This window comes from Staurois parvus, unplaced genomic scaffold (assembly GCF_062004578.1).
Source record: "Staurois parvus isolate SC_StPar_1 unplaced genomic scaffold, SC_StPar_1.0 ptg000599l, whole genome shotgun sequence".
Lineage (NCBI taxonomy): Eukaryota > Metazoa > Chordata > Amphibia > Anura > Ranidae > Staurois > Staurois parvus.
Window position 1 is genome coordinate 874,813 of NW_028318395.1, and position 19,084 is coordinate 893,896.

General features: G+C 41.4%; 1 protein-coding gene across 2 annotated transcripts; it reads right to left on the reverse strand.

Annotated features, from left to right (window-relative positions):
• Positions 1–3,366: 3,366 nt before the first annotated feature.
• On the reverse strand, positions 3,367–15,769 carry SMIM30 (small integral membrane protein 30). Of its 2 annotated transcripts, none has more exons than XM_089692658.1 (4): positions 15,659–15,769; positions 15,243–15,313; positions 11,470–11,520; positions 3,367–3,779 (listed from the first exon to the last, which is right to left on the reverse strand). In XM_089692658.1, the coding sequence occupies exon 4, from the start codon at positions 3,752–3,754 to the stop codon at positions 3,569–3,571; it is 186 nt and encodes a 61-aa protein (XP_089548784.1). In that variant the 5' UTR covers positions 3,755–3,779; positions 11,470–11,520; positions 15,243–15,313; positions 15,659–15,769; the 3' UTR covers positions 3,367–3,568. The 2 variants fall into 2 exon arrangements, with proteins under 2 accessions (XP_089548784.1, XP_089548783.1); XM_089692657.1 differs by lacking the exon at positions 15,659–15,769 and adding an exon at positions 15,388–15,543.
• Positions 15,770–19,084: the final 3,315 nt, after the last annotated feature.

Genomic DNA, 19,084 nt, shown 5'->3' on the forward strand with positions numbered 1-19,084 from the left:
AAATGGCATTAAACTACATGTGTAGACAAAATTGGATGCAAGTCCTATAATATTTATTCAATTCGTAAAAGGTTAAAAGAGCACCTGTACCCAGACTATGGGCAAAGTATTTAGATAATCTTAACAGGCAGTAAGAGCTTTAAAACAAGCCACTGTTGATTTCTATAATTGCTTGGCTTCTAGCCGCTTAGAAGCAGTTTCTATTTATTTATATATGAATGCTGGCAATCCTCCAGCCAAAAAAAATTACAGCCAAAAGTTTCAGTGCCTCTGTTGAGAAATTTGAAGACCATTTCCTGCACAATGCCTGCAACTGCAAAGGCGAGTGAAGGCTTGTTTTAAAGTGCTTTTGCAGTTAGTTCAGATTATGCAAATACTTTAGTGTACATAGTCTGGACACAGGTTCACTTTAACGGCTGTTCTGCTATAGTGTATTTATAAAAAAAAAAACCTGGTTAGTATATGAAACACAGCTGTAGAGCAGGTCTTGGGCTGCTGTTGCTTCCATCAATGGTTATGAACTGACCAGTGAACAGAGTGGCTCTGTAGCATGTGAACACCGTGATAACCATACTACTGTTTACATTGTGATCCCCTCCCTCTTACAGCACAAGAGGAAAAGTAATCAGCAATTTATGAATGGGAAATTAGTGAATTAAAAGGATAAGTTCACCTTTTAACAAAAAATAATAAATGCACATTTTTTTTGCAGGTAGAGAAATGAGCATTATTTTTGGTTTCTGGAGCTAAAGCACTGCTGATCACTGGTGCCATTCAGGCCTCCAGAAATTATCCTTCACCTCGCTTAACCTGCACATTAATCCCTTTATCTCCATCCTCCCACTGTATATGACCTGTACATTAACACTCTCACCTCCTGATCCCTCTGTGTGCTGTATCTAGTGCACCATTGCCAAGATTCATGTTTTCAACCCTTCAATACCAGCATGTTTTTTAATTTCCAAGAAATTGCAGCAAAATATGACACCTTAGCGTATCTGCTTTACAAAAAGGTGTCATTTTGGGAGTTATCAAAGTAAGAGAAACTTTTTATTTTATAATTGTTGGTCTTTTTAGTAAAAAATAAAACAAATTTGTTTTGGTGGCAGTCCTGCCACCAAAATTAAGTTCAATCTGTCTGAAAAAAAAAGAATATAAAAAATTAGTTTGGGTACAGGGTTGCATAATGACATAACTGTCACTCAACTATCATAGGAAAGAAAACTAAAAATGGCCTGGTAATGAATGGGTTCTACAGACTTGTACTCAAGTGGTTAGGTAGATATTTTAGGACAAGCCTCTCTCTCAAGTACCCCCCCTCCATGCTGAGTAACAAGTAGTTGCAGTTTCTGACACTTATTACAGACTAACCTTATTTAAAGGTTTTCCTCTACAGTAAAACAGTATTCCTAACTTTGTTTCTGTGTAGTAATATAATACAATCTATTCCCTGCTGGGTTCAACATAGGAGCAATGCACCAGGACCTTCTCCTTGCTATTTTTGTTACCTTGGAAGACTGAGATCACTAATACAATGGCAATCACCAGGTACCATCAAACCTGTACAGCTACAGTCAGGTCAATAAATATTGGGACATCGACACAATTCTAACATTTTTGGCTCTATAAACCACCACCATGGATTTGAAATGAAACGAACAAGAAGTGCTTTAACTGCAGACTGTCAGCTTTAATTTGAGGGTATTTACATCCAAATCAGGTGAACAGTGTAGGAATTACAACAGTTTGCATACGTGCCTCCCACTTGTTAAGGGACCAAAAGTAATGGGACAGAATAATAATCATAAATCAAACTTTCACTTTTTAATACTTGGTTGCAAATCCTTTACAGTCAATTACAGCCTGAAGTCTGGAACGAATAGACATCACCAGACGCTGGGTTTCATCCCTGGTGATGCTCTGCCAGGCCTCTACTGCAACTGTCTTCAGTTCCTGCTTGTTCTTGGGGCATTTTCCCTTCAGTTTTGTCTTCAGCAAGTGAAATGCATGCTCAATCGGATTCAGGTCAGGTGATTGACTTGGCCATTGCATAACATTCCACTTCTTTCCCTTAAAAAACTCTTTGGTTGCTTTTGCAGTATGCTTTGAGTCATCGTCCATCTGCACTGTGAAGCGGCGTCCAATGAGTTCTGAAGCATTTGACTGATTATGAGCTGATAATATTGCCCGAAACACTTTAGAATTCATCCTGCTGCTTTTTTCAGCAGTCACATCATCAATAAATATACAGCCATACATGCCCACGCCATGACACTACCACCACCATGCTTCGTTGACGAGGTGGTATGCTTAGGATCATGAGCAGTTCCTTTCCTTCTCCATACTCTTCTCTTCCCATCACTCTGGTACAAGTTGATCTTGGTCTCATCTGTCCATAGGATGTTGTTCCAGAACTGTGAAGGCTTTTTTAGATGTCGTTTGGAAAACTCTAATCTGGCCTTCCCGTTTTTGAGGCTTACCAATGATTTACATCTTGTGGTGAACCCTCTGTATTCACTCTGGTGAAGTCTTCTCTTGATTGTTGACTTTGACACACATACACCTACCTCCTGGAGAGTGTTCTTGATCTGGCCAACTGTTGTGAAGGGTGTTTTCTTCACCAGGGAAAGAATTCTTCGGTCACCCACCACAGTGTTTTTCCGTGGTCTTCCGGGTCTTTTGGTGTTGCAGAGCTCACCGGTGCGTTCCTTCTTTTTAAGAATGTTCCAAACAGTTGTTTTGGCCACGCCTAATGTTTTTGCGATCTCTCTGATGGGTTTGTTTTGTTTTTTCAGCCTAATGATGGCTTGCTTCACTGATAGTGACAGCTCTTTGGATCTCATCTTGAGAGTTGACAGCAACAGATTCCAAATGCAAAAAGCACACTTGAAATTAACTCTGGACCTTGTATCGGCTCATTGTAATTGGGATAATGAGGGAATAACACACACCTGGCCATGGAACAGCTGAGACGTCAATTGTCCCATTACTTTTGGTCCCTTAACAAGTGGGAGGCACACATGCAAACTGTTGTAATTCCTACACCGTTCACCTGATTTGGATGTAAATACCCTCAAATTAAAGCTGACAGTCTGCAGTTAAAGCACATCTTGTTCGTTTCATTTCAAATCCATTGTGGTGGTGTATAGAGCCAAAAATGTTAGAATTGTGTCGATATCCCAATATTTATGGACCTGACTGTATATTCCCACTTCTCCATCGTACAGCAAATGTTCACTCTTAGAAGAGTGATGCACACACCAAGGATGGACAGGTTAGCCTATTATAATCGTTATAGCAGAAGGTTTGATTAAGGGTGAATTGGTACAGAAATGAAACAACATTTTTTCAACAAAACACATTAAATTGGATCAAGTCTCACATTTTATTGTTAAATTGAACACTGTACAAATCAATTAATCTATTTAAACAGAGTTGGCAATTAAACTGGCCATTGATATTACATTCAAAAAATGCTAATAAAAATAGACCCCCTTCCCAGGTAATATCGAGACAGGAAAAAAAAAAAAAAAACACACAAAGTGCAAATAAATAGAATACAAAAATGTTAGGGCTGCCCATCTCTGCTCCTGGCATAGTACCCCAAACATGCACAAAAACAAATGCCTGTAAGTACTAGACCAAGCAGGACTGCTATTACATTTCCTTCATCGGTTGCTTCTACCCCTGGAAGCACAAAAAACAGAGATATACAAACAGACAGGATTAGGTAGATGCGTCGAAGAAAAGCCATTTAGTACAGATGAATTCAATTCTTTCTGCAAAACAAAACAAAATTAAAATCATTGGTACACTAGTGAATGAAATAAAGAAGTAAAACATACAGAATATTCAGTATGTGGTCCTTCAGATGAATGTAATCTGCAGGGAGACCTGAGGGCTATCGAGCTCCTGACCTGGTTCACTCACAAGCTATTCTGGAAAGAACTGGTTGCTAAGGAAGACCATGAAATTCCTCAAGAGGTATGCCAAATGCCTTCCCTGTAAATGGCTGCTAAGAAAACTAGGACTGGGGCACGCATAGAACTCAACTTAAAAATGAAATGTCCAGTGTATCCCAATTACAAAGATTTACACAAACTAGTTTATCCACGCCTTGGTTATATCCTGCCTCGATTACTGCAACTCCCTCCTCACTGGTCTACCGTTACACAGGCTATCCCCCCTTCAGTCTATTATGAATGCTGCTGCTAGACTCATACACCTTACCAACCAATCAGCGACTGCTGCCCCTCTCTGCCAATCCCTCCACTGGCTTCCACTAACCCAACGTATAAAATTCAAAATACTAACCACATCTTACTAAGCCATCTACAACACTGCCCCTAGCTACATCACCAACCTCATCCACAGATACCGCCCAAATCGCCCACTCCGCTCCTCCCATGATATCCTCCTCTCTAGCTCCCTCATCACCTCGCCTCCAGGACTTCTCCAGAGCCTCTCCCATCCTCTGGAACTCACTACTACAGCATGTCCGGTCAGCCCCCACCCTGTCTGCCTTTAGGCGATCTTTGAAAACTCACTTCTTCAGGGAAGCCTACCCCACCTCTACCTAAGAACTGCACTTGAATCACCTCCGCCAGATCATCCCCCACAGCTATCACCTTTTGTATCACCTCCCCCTTCCTTTAGATTGTAAGCTCCACGAGCAGGGCCCTCCTATTCCTTCTGTACTGAAAAGTATTGTATTTTTACTGTCTCCCTTATATTGTAAAGCACTGCGCAAACTGTTGGCGCTATATAAATCCTGTATAATAATAATAGTTTACATAAGAAATATTAACAACTTTCATGGGTATGTATGTAAAACTTTAGAACAAAAAGGTATTCAAAAAGGAGAATTACAGCCAAAGCTCTTTTGGCCTTACTTCCCCTGTGGGTCACAAGAGTGCACTTCCTTATGCCCTCTTCTGACCTGTATTCAGCCAACAGAGGGCTAAGGTCGGCTGACTTCACTAGGCTAGTCCAGGCTCGGTAGAATATAGAAGTCAGGATCCACCCACATGCCTGGACTGGCAGCTGGCTCAGCCTCAAAGCCAGCCACTGAGAGCCTGAGCCAGTCACTCCCACCACCTCCACAGCCCCATGCTCCAGTAAGCACTGGAGGGGCAGAGCAGAGAGCTGGTAACTTACAGTCACTGGCCTCTGCTCACTGAAAACCAAGAACTGAGCAATCAGTGGTCTTTGATTGCTCAGTTCTTGGTCTTAGAGGTGGTGGGAGACAGATGCAGCATTGGGTCGATGCTGCATCCACCTAAATGAGTATGTAAGTTGTTGTTTTGTTTTTGTTTTTTTAATGCCCCAAATTTCTCTTTTAAAAACATTTGCTTTATCAGGTAGAAATAGATAGAATAGCTGACTTCCTGTTGAGTAATCTCAAAGTAGACTACCAAATGTTATTTTTGTTGCCCCCTTTATCCTTATATGGTCGAACAGCACAGTTACCTTATATTAGCTGCAGTCTAACTTTAAAAGAAAAAACTCTGCTTTCTCTAGAAAAATATAATTGTTTAAACAAATCAACTTTCCATTTGAATCTGAGGTCGTTGTAATTTTCTAAAACTGTAAAAAAATAAAATAAATAAATGTGATAAGATGTTCTGTGTGCCTTTGGATGCTCCTGAAAATAGCATTTACTGCTACTGTGATCATCATACTGATTTTCTCAGAAGTCTTCACTTGTGTAAAAGTTTAGTAATCCCTGCAATAAGAATTTAATTTTTGGTGCAATACTTCCTAAGGCTTGTCAACTATAGGGAAAGAGACACTGAGCTTTTATCAGTTGAACACTGAGATATGCTTAGCTGGTTAGAATGAAACCAGACCTTCCCATTCAGGAATCACTCTGGAAAGAACTTAGTGAAAGAAACAGTAGATTCTTCATGAAAAAAAAAAAAAAAAAAAAAAAAGTAGGAATCTACATAAAATGTTAAAATTCTTACGATGAACAAATTATCACCAAGAGGTGTTTATTTAAGGGGGAGTCAATAGGGAGTCACCTTATAAAGAAATATTAAACATTCAGTGCTTTTTGTCAAGTAAACTATTTGTTTACCACTTCCAATGCTGCTGGTTCCTGCTGTTTTACTGCTTCTTCCCTCATCTTCCAGCCTCCATAGGAAAGAGTTAACAGTGGACAGTGAAATCTCCAGCCAGTCTGTTAGCTTGGAGAAGGTTGAAGCCGGGGAGTGCTTTGCAATCCTAGGCTACGGGGCTATGTGTTTCTATTGATACATAAAGTGCAGGGAGACACAACTTTAGTTCATGATGCAAGAAAAAAGAGCCACTCTGAAGCAGGAAACCTGGAACAGTGACCATGGCACCAGCTAAAACAGGAATGTAGGCAAAGATACTGCATACTCAGTAACTGAAAAAATCAGCTGCTGAAAGTGCTTAAAAAAATCTGGAGGGTTTATTATAATTTTAAAGGTTTGCTTCACATATTCCGGTGAAAAAAAAGCAAAAAAAAAAAAAAAACACACACACACACATTGCAATATCACAACAGCTCTGAGAGCTGCCTGCTGGATGTTATTGTTTTTCCCTCTCCCACTGGGCACTATTGTTTTCCAACCAGCAAATAAGATAAAAAATCTGACTGGGACTCAATCACTCAAAAAAAAAAAAAAAAAAAAAAAAAATCAATAAGTAAAAAGGAAGAGAAAAGAAAAAAACTGTATGAATTTATTGTACAAAATGACAAAACTTGGCCAGGATAGTTAAAATACCCCCCACTATTGTTCTTCCCCACCCCCCACTGGGCACTGTTATTCTCGCCCACTTTGTACTGGGTACTACTGTTCCTCTGCACTCCCCCCCCCCCTCCAAAATGTTCCATATATCTTTTTTAATCCAAGTTGTACTTTTTTCTCAGCTTTGGATACAAAAGTAATAATGTCCCTTGTAAACTTTGCTGTCACATATGTAGATTATGACCACGGCTTAGGAGTACCAGGGGGTATTAACTCCTTTAACAACTTTAGTCCAAGCACTGTTTAAAACGCATCCTCTTTAAACCCTGGCTGCTACCCCGGCCAGAGATGTGTTTACATTTGTCGAGCCAAAGGTCAGCTTTAATGTGAAAGTGATATGAGCGGCTTTGAAACCACTGGTCACGTCCACAACCAGCGCAATATACCACCCCCCCATGTGACTTTCCCCGCCATGTATACCAGGCTTCGCTGTCCCACTGCCCCCTACTGACCCTGGGCCCTCGGGCAGTGCCCGAGTGCTTGAATGCTCAGTCCGCCCCTGACCCTACGAACGCTCATTCATAGACCCAGCCATCAGTGAATGGACCAGGAAGCGTTGTTACTTTCTGGTCCAGCACAGTGAATCAATGGAATTAGTGCAATGATGAAACACTATCTGTGTTCCATCAGTTGCAGTGGAGTACAGAAGAGACTCCAGATGTCTCATAAAGAGAACCTGTCACCTACCTATTGGTGACAGGGGGCTACTGGTCCCTTATGTGATAGCAAAAGTTATGCAAAAAAAAAAGAAAAAAAGGTTTAGAAATTTTAAAGCTCCCCCACATATACGCACAGACATATGAAAACATGTACGAAAATGGCGATTGCCCTACACGTTACATATCGCCATGTATACCAGAGTGAGATCAATAATTTTAGCACCAGAGCTCCTGAGGTAAGTCTAAACTGATGACCTGTACGGGCCTTTAAAGTCTCCTTTTTGCAAAATATAGGGTATTGAAGTTTTTCTGCCACTTCATGGACAGACAAAATTTCAAGGTTCGACATGTTGGGAATCTATTTACATGGCGCAACCTCATCTTTTATATTTAAAAAAAAAAAAAAGAAGTATAATTTATTGCATTCATATGCCCTATAATGAACTTGTATTGTATTTTTAACTGAGATTTTGGTTTTCATAAACTATTACGCTAATATCAAATGACACAAAAAATTTGAACTATCAATATTTTATACTCTAGTATGACTGCTTTCAAAAATATAGTGTTTGAGGGTTTTAAATAATCTTCAGGCCTAAAATGATTTTTGAAATATGGAAACAAAAAAATTTACAAAAATGGCTCAGATAAAGTGGTTAAAAAAATAAGTCCAGGTACAATTTTCACCTCAGGGAGAGTTGGTAAGAGTGAAAGTCCTTTTGGAATGTATATATACTTTTGAACAGATGCCACATCTTGAGTATGCTGCCCAGTTTTGGTCACCAATCCTCAGGAAGAATGTGCTGGAACTGGAGAAAGTCCAGGGAAGGGCGAGAAAACAAATAAGGGGAATGGAGGACCTCAGTTAGGAGGAACAATTACAAACATTAAAAACCTATTCTCCCTGAAGATGCTTGAGGAGGAGGAGATATAATATCAACATACAAATACCTCAATGGCAACTCCAGCATAGGGAGGAAACTATTCAGTTTCACACAGCTTAAGAAGACACACAGCCACTCAATGAAACTGGAGGAGAAAAGGTTCAACATTAAACTGATTAGGGGGTTCTTTAATGTTAGAGCAGTAAGAATGTGGAAATCAGTGGTGTCAGTGGCAAGTGTTGATAGTCTAACCACTTTCCGCCTGCCCACAGCCCATAAAATGGGCAAGAAGCAGCATGGATGCGGGTTAATGTACCTGTATGTCAGCCTGTATCAGAGCCTCCTGTGCGGATCGCAGAGTGTGCACCCAGGAGCCTTGTACCATGTGATGGCTGTGTCCAATCACATAGTAAATAATTGAAACTCAAAGTAGGCAGTGTACAGCAGCCTGTCACAGTGCATGCATACTCACAGACTGCAGTGTCAGCCTGTCCCTGATCACTGCCACCAGTGTAGTACTAATAAAGAGTGCAGCCAGCCCTGGTCACCTGTCCCAGTGCTCACAGTCACCTGTCCCAGTGATCAAGCCATACCCCATACCAGCATTCTGATCACCGCCATACCCCATAGCAGCATCCTGATCACTGCCATATGCCATACTAGTGTCCTGATTACCGCCATACCCCATACCATCATCTTTTGCAAAGTTTCTTACTTGGAGATCCTGCCAGTAATAGCACTTCCTGTTTCAGGCTAACAATACTAAATTGCTGCCTCACAATCAGCAGTACTATCAGACTTCTGTGTGGTCTACATCATTTGTCCCTTGCCCTACTCTGAAACACACATGCTTTTGAGTAGAAAACACCTTATGGCCAAAAGAGCCACAGTAATGTCAGTCTCCATCGTGAGTATGGCGGTCCCCAAAAAAAAAAAAAAAAAGGGGCTACAGCACTGAGATTAGGACCCTGCAGGATGTTTTATTGTAGGAAAGGCTATGCGGCTAAGAACGGGGCCATACAGTGAATATCACTGGATCTAGGATAAAAGTAAATATATATCCAAATGGACTGCACTCATGGGAGTGGACAAATAAGTAAAGGACAACAATGCAATGCAAGGAATAATTGTCTTTTAACCCTTTTTGCACACATACTGAAACGCTAAAAACCTTTTTATATTTGCTGAAAGCAGAGACCCTGTTGAGTAAAATAGTGGCAGTTGCAAATTTGTGTGATACGCAATATTTGCAACTTTTTATCACATCTATAATTTTAAAAAAACTCATTTTAGTGCACACAGACACCATGGAATACATATTTTTTTGGTAAAATGTAAAAGATGATATTTTGTCAAGATAAAAGATACCAAATATGTAAAGTCTCAAAATTTTGCACTCGTATGAAACAGCAAAAGAATTCGTTAACCAAAGCTGTCCATGGGCGATGCTTTTAAAGCCCTTATGGGTCATCAGTTTACAGTTAACAGTGAATGATGGCTCTAGAATCAACACTCTCACTCAGATGTGAACTTCAATACCCAATATTTGTGACATAATCATAGTCTTCATGTGCACACATACCTGAAGTATTTGTATATCGGATTGAGGGGGTTATTGAACATTAATTTTTTAAGCAGTTTTTTTTTTGTTATCACAAGGGTGCAGGTAACAAGTTCTCTTGAAGGAGACATCAGGGGTCTATTCGATCCCTAATGTCACCTCTGATCTCTGTTTAAACTGATCAGACACAAACTGCACTTGTCCAGCGAAAGTTGACACAAAGCAGCATCAAAAAAAAAAAAAAAAAAAAAAAGTATGAATGGTTTATTGAAGCTATGGCTAAATCTACAAGACTGAAAAATGTAAACAGGTCTGATTCTTTGGATTTTATGTTCCAATAAAAGCTTCATACTTTTATTTTGATCCTGCTGTGTGTCGACTTTTGCTGGCCTTCCACTGTTTGAACCTTGCCTACAGGGCTGGTTGTCTGAGCACTAGTGTATCTCGTTTACCTGCATTGGAGACTGGGTTGAGCGCAGTGGATCTTTTCGCTTGTACAACCTCTATGTGATCAGTTTGTTCCCCTCCCAGAGTCACCGGGGTTGGTAGCTCTATATCCAGATGTGCTCAGATTTGGGCACATCTGTGTTCATACTAGGTGTAGGTGCAGGGGCGGACTGACCATTTGGAAACTCGGGCACTGCCCGAGGGCCCGGGGTCAGTAGGGGGCCCCATGAGATGCCCCTAGTACCTTTTTCATAGGCTTTTTTGAGTTTGGGCAAGGACACAGGGGCCCCATGATCCCCTATTGCCCGGGGGCCCCATGAGTTGTCAGTCCACCCCTGTGTAGGTGTTGACCACCAATACCAGATTTAATCTGTCACCTTTTAGTAAAGTAAACTGGATGAAACTAGATTTCTCACTTATATCAATATAGTCTGCTAAAAGCATTTGTATTGGCTGCTGTTGTGAGATCAATGAATTCATGTTTGCTGATTTTCCACTGCTCTCCATCCTGACACCTATCATGGAGATCACAGGTACCCAGGAGGGCCAGGTAAAGCCAAGATGCATGGCTGAGGGATATTGCTTAAAAATTTTAAACTTTCTGCATAACCAATGTCTAACACTCTACTTCTTTAATGAGATAAGCAATGCATTTCAAGGAGCATTCCAGTAGGGGTAAAATAAATAAAACAAGAAAATACACTTCGGGGGTTATTTTACAAACAAGTCGAACACGGTGTAGGTGCTGACCACCAATACCAGATTTAATCTATCACTTTTTAGTAAAGTGTCTTGGATGAAACGACTAGATCACTCACTTACTGTATATCAAATGTAGTCTGCTAGCAGCATGTGTATTCACTGCTGTTGAGAGATTAAAAGCATACTGGAACTAAATATAAAAATCTTACTCCAGGAAATTAAAGTAGGCACAAAAATGCTTGGATTAACTTTTATTCATCTCTCCAAGCATCTCAGAAGCCCAAATCTAGTTGTCTGAACACCCCGTCCTGACCCCAACTTAGTGGCAAACCTTTCTACTGGTTCTATTGCAGCATGGTGGCTAGAGATTAGCACTATTGCCATATACGAATCTGAATAACATTTTCTTTTATGAGTAGTCATACATGCATGGTACTTACCAGTATCCCAGTCTTCAATGATATACAGTAAGATTTCTGCTTGTTTTCAACCTAAGAAAACCAGAGAAAAGAGGTAAAGGCAAAGTGTTGTTCAATGCACTGAAAATTCAAAGACCAGTTATATAAATTCCCTCGTGTTCCCACTGCACCAGAACATCCCAAGGGAGATTACATTACATATACAGGTGAATGATCAAAGGAAGAACACACTCCCACCCTGTCTCCTGGTAAAGATGGAACTGTCCTAATTGGTCAGTTTACACAGAATGGCAATAAGCAAGGTGATGCAGGGTGTAAAGTGCATCTAAAGGGATAAAGGGAAACCTTTTAAGCTATGGACTGAAAAGGGAATGGTTAATATTCCTTCTTTTTTGTCTATGTCTCACTTGGGAGATTGCCCTTCATTTCTTGTCCCATAAACATACGATGTGAGATGAAATATTTCCAATATAAGGAAAATCCTCTTTTAAGCAGCTGAACTATAAAATTAATCTTACGCACTGCCCAACAAAATCTAAACTACAGGTGCAAAGATCCAAAAGTGTTCCCACACTCATAATGAAACAATAAAAAGAAATAGTGCTGCGCTGCTTAAAAGAAAAAAAAAAAAAAAACACCTGAGGGTCCAACACAGATAACCCATTTGGAGTAGAATAGATGAACCAAATCACCAAAGATCCCTATAATATTATAAACCACCTAGAAAAGACAATGTGAAATCAACAAATGACAGGCTGACCCTCTAACACATACCTCAATTAAAAAGAAATGCAAAATAGAAGTGCAATCGATGCAAGAAATTCAAAAATAACTGATAACCACAAATAAAAAAAAAAAAAAAAAAAAAAACATATGACATGAAAAATAATCATATTAAATGAGTAACATGCAAAATAAACCCCCCGGCCGACCAACTAACACAAGCTGTGTGTTATCTATTACTCAAACAATAGTAGAAGCGAATTCATCAGGGATCTGATCGTGTAGGATGGAAGTGTGATGCACTGCACACAGATCACATGTTCATGGTGAGAACTGGCCCTGAACGCGCCCTTCCTGTATGGTAATATGCTGTTTTATGGTTTAGAAAGTGTTGGTTCTAGCCGGCGGTGCTTTGCACATTTAGCATCAGTCCATACTAGAATGCGATGCGGGAAACCTGCGATCTGTGCGTGCTTCCTGCACCGCATTCAAATCACACTGCCCTTGCAATCTGCAGAGGGTGTCAGTGCAACGTTAACAACACCCCAAACGCAGGTCGCAAATGCAGTGAGTTTGCCTGCACCAGAAAAGGACAATACCATCCAGTTGCAGTGTGTCCCCAAAATCGTTGCATACATGACTTGGGTCTGGTGCAGTTTCAGTCCATTGAAATTAATAGCTTCATATTGAACCGCAATAACTCGCATGTGAATTGTATGGGAATGTAGTACAATTCATAGTGGGAACTGAGGCTTAAAGATCAGAGTGTCTTTTTTTTCAAACTTTATTGAAACGCCAGTTGACATTTCAGTAATTTCTATGCACCGCAGCTCAGGGAGAAATTATGTTGTGGATGGAAAAATGCAGACAAGTTGCAGATTTCCACCCTGCACCATTGTGTTAGGGTTGCCATCTCATCTCTTTAAACCTGAATACACATTAATTACACAGGGTCTGAGGCTTAAAGGATAACTTCACCTTTCATAACGTTACACCCATATTCAGGGTGTAACATGCTATGAACGGACCGGCCCCTGCTCCTCCTCACTCCGCGTTGACAGCTAGTGGTGCATCTTCTCCTCATGCATGAATGAACTACAAGTCCCGACAGCCTTAGCAGCTGTTGGATTGTAGTTCTCATTAAACTACCAAGGCGCTGTGGAGCACTGTGGTTGTTCATTGATTCTTCTGGCCAGCATATCTGTTTGCCCATACATCCTGTACGGGCAAGCAGATATACTGACAGGTATGCACGAGACTTGCATGGCACCAATGATCTGCTGATCGCTGGTGCAATGCTTTAGAGGCTCCAGAAACAAGAAAAAATAAATACACATTTTTTTACCTGCAAAAAATGTGCATTTAATATTTTTTGTAGAAAGGTGAACTGATCCTTTAAACCTTCTGTGTGCAGCAGTGCTCCCAGCTCCCTCAATACTTACCCGAGCCTCATCACGATCCAGCAATGTGAATGACAGCCTCGGCTGTTCTGGGTCTCTGCCTCCTCATTGGCTGAGACAGCAAGCGGGAGCCATTGGCTCCCGCTTGCTGTCAATATCAGCCAGTCAGCCAATGAGAGAGAGGGGGAAGGGCCAAGCTTTGTATGTGAATGGACACACAAAGCAGCAGGTGCCCCCATAGCAAGCTGCTTACTGTGGGAGCACCCGACAGGAGTGATGGGACCGGAGAGCCTGTGGGGGACCCCGAGAAGAAGAGGATCAGAGCTGCTCTGTGCAAAACCACTGCACACAGCAGGGAAGTATAACATGTTTTTTTTTTTCCAAAAAAAAAAAAAATAAAAGTATGTGACGCTTTTAAATTGCTTTAATGCAGATAAGGCACTAAGTGAGTTTAACCAGAGGATTTACCCCCCTTCCTGACCAGGCCATTTGTTGCGATACGGCACTGTGTTACTTTAACTGACAATTGCGCAGTCATGCAACGCTGCACCCAAATGAAATTTGTCCTTTTTTTCACTTTCCGTGGTATTTGATCGCCTCTGTGTTTTTTATTTTTGCATTATAAAAACAATATTTTTGACTTTTTGCTATTAATGTCCAGTAAAAAAACAAATGTCGTCATAAATTTAGGCCAAAATGTATTCTGCTACATGTCTTTGCTAAAAAAAAAATCTCAATACGTGTAAATTAATTGGTTTACGTGAAAGTTATAGCATATACAAATGGCGGTGTGTGTGTATATATATATATATATATATATATATATATATATATATATATATATATATATATATATATTTTAATACTAGTAATGGCGGCAATCAGCGATTTATACCAGGACTGCGGGAGGCATTCTGACACTAAGGGGGAACCGACTGTCACTGACATCCTCAGTGACACTATTACAGTGATCTGTGCTATCAATAAGCACGGACACTGTGTTAATGGCACTGGGCAGGAAGGGGTTAACATCTGGAGCAATCAGAGTTAACTGTGTGCTTTACATTGTAAGCACATTGCTTTGTATGGCTCTGCTATGCAGAGCCATACAAAGCAGTGTGCAGGAGCTAACAAGGGAGAGATCTGTATTGTTTGCATACAGGTCTCTCCCCCATCGGTGATACACGGTGATTGCCAGGTGGGTTATCACCTAACGGGACCTGCCGATTGACAGGTGAGGCCGCCAATGGTGGCACGGGTAGGGTGCATGCCCCCTACCCGGAAATGCAAACTCACAAATATATGTGATTTTTTTGCACCCCTGCCATCCTGTAGCAGTATTTCTGCTATAGGGCAATGGGAAAATTGTTAATTACCACCCTAATCAGCCACAGAACCTGTGTAGTTAATATGTGTTTGGGTTTAAAGGGATGAGGTGGCAACCCTACATTGCGTTCATGTGTGACCAGGGCACACACAGTAGAAACCAATTGTTTTCTGTGCCTTTGCAGAGAGCAGCAATTTTCTAATGCAGAAAATCGTGGGTCTCCAGCTAGTGTGAACGAGTCCCAACGTTATATATTACAGACATCTTTTTCCAACACCCACACATGCTGGACAGATTTTTGTGTTGTATGACACTATTGTATTTATTTTCAGCAGACTACTTACCTTTGTTAGTAAATCTTGCCAACTTCAGCTCACATGACCCAGAGAGAGACCGTGCGACCTGCAGGAAGGATCTGAGAGAACAGCAATCATGAGATGTTTACACACACACGTTAGCAGCATTTCAGACACAGAACTTTTTACGTACCAAAGTGCCAGCAGTAGATACTTGTGTTATCCTGATGAAACTTCTCAGATAGGGATTAGTGCACCATGCAGACAGCACACCCTTCCTTGTTATGAGACACACATCAGGAAGAGGAAGTGCTGTATACTACAATTCCCATGATGCCTCATGTTTACACTGCACAAGGTCACCAGTGTGATGTCACTGGCTGTATTGACTCATGGATAGCTTTAGGCGATTAAACTGTGACATGAAATATGAGTATGTGTAAATAAACTGAACACTGTCTCACCTTCAGAATCTAGTGAGTGTCATGTGCTTGCAGATGCAGAATGGTGATAATAGGGGGGTGTCCATGCACAGCCCTGCGATCTCTTCCCTTGTATTGGACAATGTGCTGTATATAGAGGAAGGTTCCCAGACACAGCAGCTGGAAGTCAGTCCTTTTCAGCTGATTCATGATCTGGGAAGTGTACAGCTTCAAACGACAAAAGGTTTGCTTAGTAATTCAGGCAGATTTCCACCTGTACCTACTTCCTGGGAAAAATACTAAAACTTATTGTTACTTTTTTTTTTTTGTAAACATAACATCATACCTTTTACATGGGAGAGGGGACACCATTTTAGGATTCATGTACACTGCAGCTGATAAACTCACATTTAGGAGCTGTTCAGCGGTTTTTTCAGCAGCCCTTGAATGCACCCTAATGTTTTCCTATGTGTCCATGTACACATAGTCATTTACAGGCGTTGAGTTTACAGTCGTTTTTTTGAACGCACCAAACTTGCGTTCAGGAGTAGATTTTATCAGCGTTTCAAACACCAAATGCTTGTAAACACATGTAAAGCCCTTGCGTTTAGAAGCGTTTTTTAAATGTTCCATATCCAAATGCTGTCCAGAGCCTTTTTTTTCATTATTATTATTATTATACAGGATTTATGTAGCGCCAAAAGTTTACGTAGCGCTTTACAAAATGATCATCAGAAATGCATGCAAAGTGTTTTCCATGTATTCAAACGGACCTAGTGCACCAGCGCAGTCAGTTCCAGGTTTTGCGTGATGGAAAAAATGGTAGAACGTGCTGCATTATGCTCATGATGGGATCCATAGTGCAGGGCTTAAAATTTCAAGTCCTGAGCTACTGCCAGGCCTTGGAGTTACTCGCCACCAACAAACACACACAGAGACACCTGTACACACACAGACTTGTACATACACAGAGAAACATGTACACACACGCACAGAGACACATGTACACACACATGTATACACAAACAGGCACGTACAGACACGCATACACACACACAGATACATGTACATACACAGAAATACACATGCACAGACACATGTACATACATACACAGACACATGTACACACACACATACATGTACATACACACAGACACAAGTACAGATACACACATGTACATACACACGGACACATGTACAATTGTACATGCATACACAGACACACACAAACACATGTACACCCCCCCCCCCCCATAAAAAGTTACAGTACTTCGTTGTTCACTCACAGATCTGGGTACTGCACTCTAGGTGGAGGCAGAGAGCACAGCACACTCCTTGCTTTGCTTTCACTGCGCTCAGCTATTGAGTAGTCTGACGGCTCCCAGTGCCAATGATCCGGTCTGAGCTCCGAGCCTGCTCAGCAAGACGGCCCTGGGGGACACACTCGCTCCCACCATAATTTCCACTTGCCATTGGCGAGCAGGAGAGTGGAAATTTCAAGCCCTGCCATAGTGAATACAACCAGAAATGATAGGTAACCTCAACCCATACTGCTCTCTCTGCTTCTGCTCTCTCTATTTCTCTCAAAATGTCTGAAATAGTTAATTTTTTACTGTTTTCAGTGCATTCTGGGCATTTTGGAAGGTCTCCTGAGGTTATCTTTAAAAAACGCTTCTAAACGCAAACGCTCATAAACACGATCTGCAAATGCGGCTAAACAGAATTTTTTTAACCTACGTTTTCCAGCAGTCAGTTTCCGTCGTTCATAAGTGTTTTCCAAACGTCCCGTGTACATGGAGCCTAATACCAACATATTTAGCAAAAAGATCTGATCTTGTGGCCAACCACCGCAAGTCATTTCACACTGCTTTCACAATGAACCGTTTTACTTCTGCTTTTGCTTTAACCACTTGCCTACTGGGCACTTATACCCCCTTCCTGCCCAGGCCAATTTTCAGCTTTCAGCATTGCTGCACTTTGAGTGACAATTGCGCTGTCATGCAACACTGCACCCATATGAAACTATTATAATTTTTTTCACACAAATAGAGCTTTCCTTTGGTGGTATGCACTCGCTGCTGGGTGTTTTTTGCGCTATAAACAAAAAAAGAGCAAAAATATTGAAAAAAATTTTTTTTCTTTGTTTCTATTATAAAATGTTGCAAACAGGTCATTTTTTTCCTTCACTGATGTGCGTTGATGAGGCTGCACTGATATGCCACAATGATGGGCACTGATGGGTGGCACTGACTGGTGGCACTGTTGGGCACAGGTGGGTGGCACTGCTGGGCACTTGTGGGCGGCACTGCTGAGCACTTCTGGCCAGCACCAGTGGGTGGCACTGCAGGGCACTGATCATCAGGGCGCTGATCATCAGTGCCCTGATGATCAGTGCCGATCCCTCCTCTGACAATTGCCGGTTATCAGCAGTACTTTCCTCACACTGTGACAGCGTGAGGAAAGTGCAGCCGATAACCAGCAACTGCATTTACAAATGGCAGTATATATACTGGATTTTTTGTTTTTGTGTTTTTTTACTAGTAATGGCGGCGATCAGCGACTTATAGTGGGACTGCGATACTGTGGCGAGCATTCTGACACTGGGTGGGAACTGACTAACTGCCACTGACATCTCCGGTGACACTAATACAATGACCAGTGCTAATAAAAAGCAATGACACTGTACTAATGCCACTGGGCAGGAAGGGGTTAACATCTGGGGTGATCAAAGGGTTAACTGTGTGCTGTGTTGTGTTTAACATGTGAGACATGATGCTTTGTATTGCTCTGCTGTGCAGAGCAATACAAAGCAGCCTGCTTATGCTGACAGTGGAGAGATCTGGGTTGTTTACACACAGACCTCTCCCCTTTCACTGTTCCTTGGTGATCGCTGGGTGCCGGCGGGGAATCTCCAGCCAGGACCCGGTGATCGACAGCTGTAGCCGCCAATTGCGGGTAGAGCGGTGCGGGCCCCCTACTGGTAAATGCAAAATCTGTATACATGATTTTGCGCAGTCCTACCACCCTGTAACAGTAGTTCTGCTATAGGGCGGCGGGGAAGCAGTTAAAAAAATCAGAAGCAAAACGCATGACCATGAAATCCTATGGAACTCTTCATGCTAATCCATTGCAGGTCGATGCGTTTTTTTAAATTCCTTGCTGCATGTTTGGTGCAGTAAAAAAAAAACAGCACCAGAAACACACCTCCCCATTGAAATCAATGAAAAACAGGGCATTTTTGCCGTGGCTTTTGAGTCAAATGTTCTGTAAAAAATGCGCCGCAAACGCAGTAAAAATGGATCAGTGTCAAAGTAGCCATAAATGGATATTTCATTAAAAAAAAGTAAGTTTATTGTGCATTTTGGGACAACTGTAAAAACAAACAGCGGGTAGAAAAAATATGGCTGCTAAAAATGATGCATATCACTTAGACCGCAGACACATGACTGTAAATAAAACAGCGTTTTC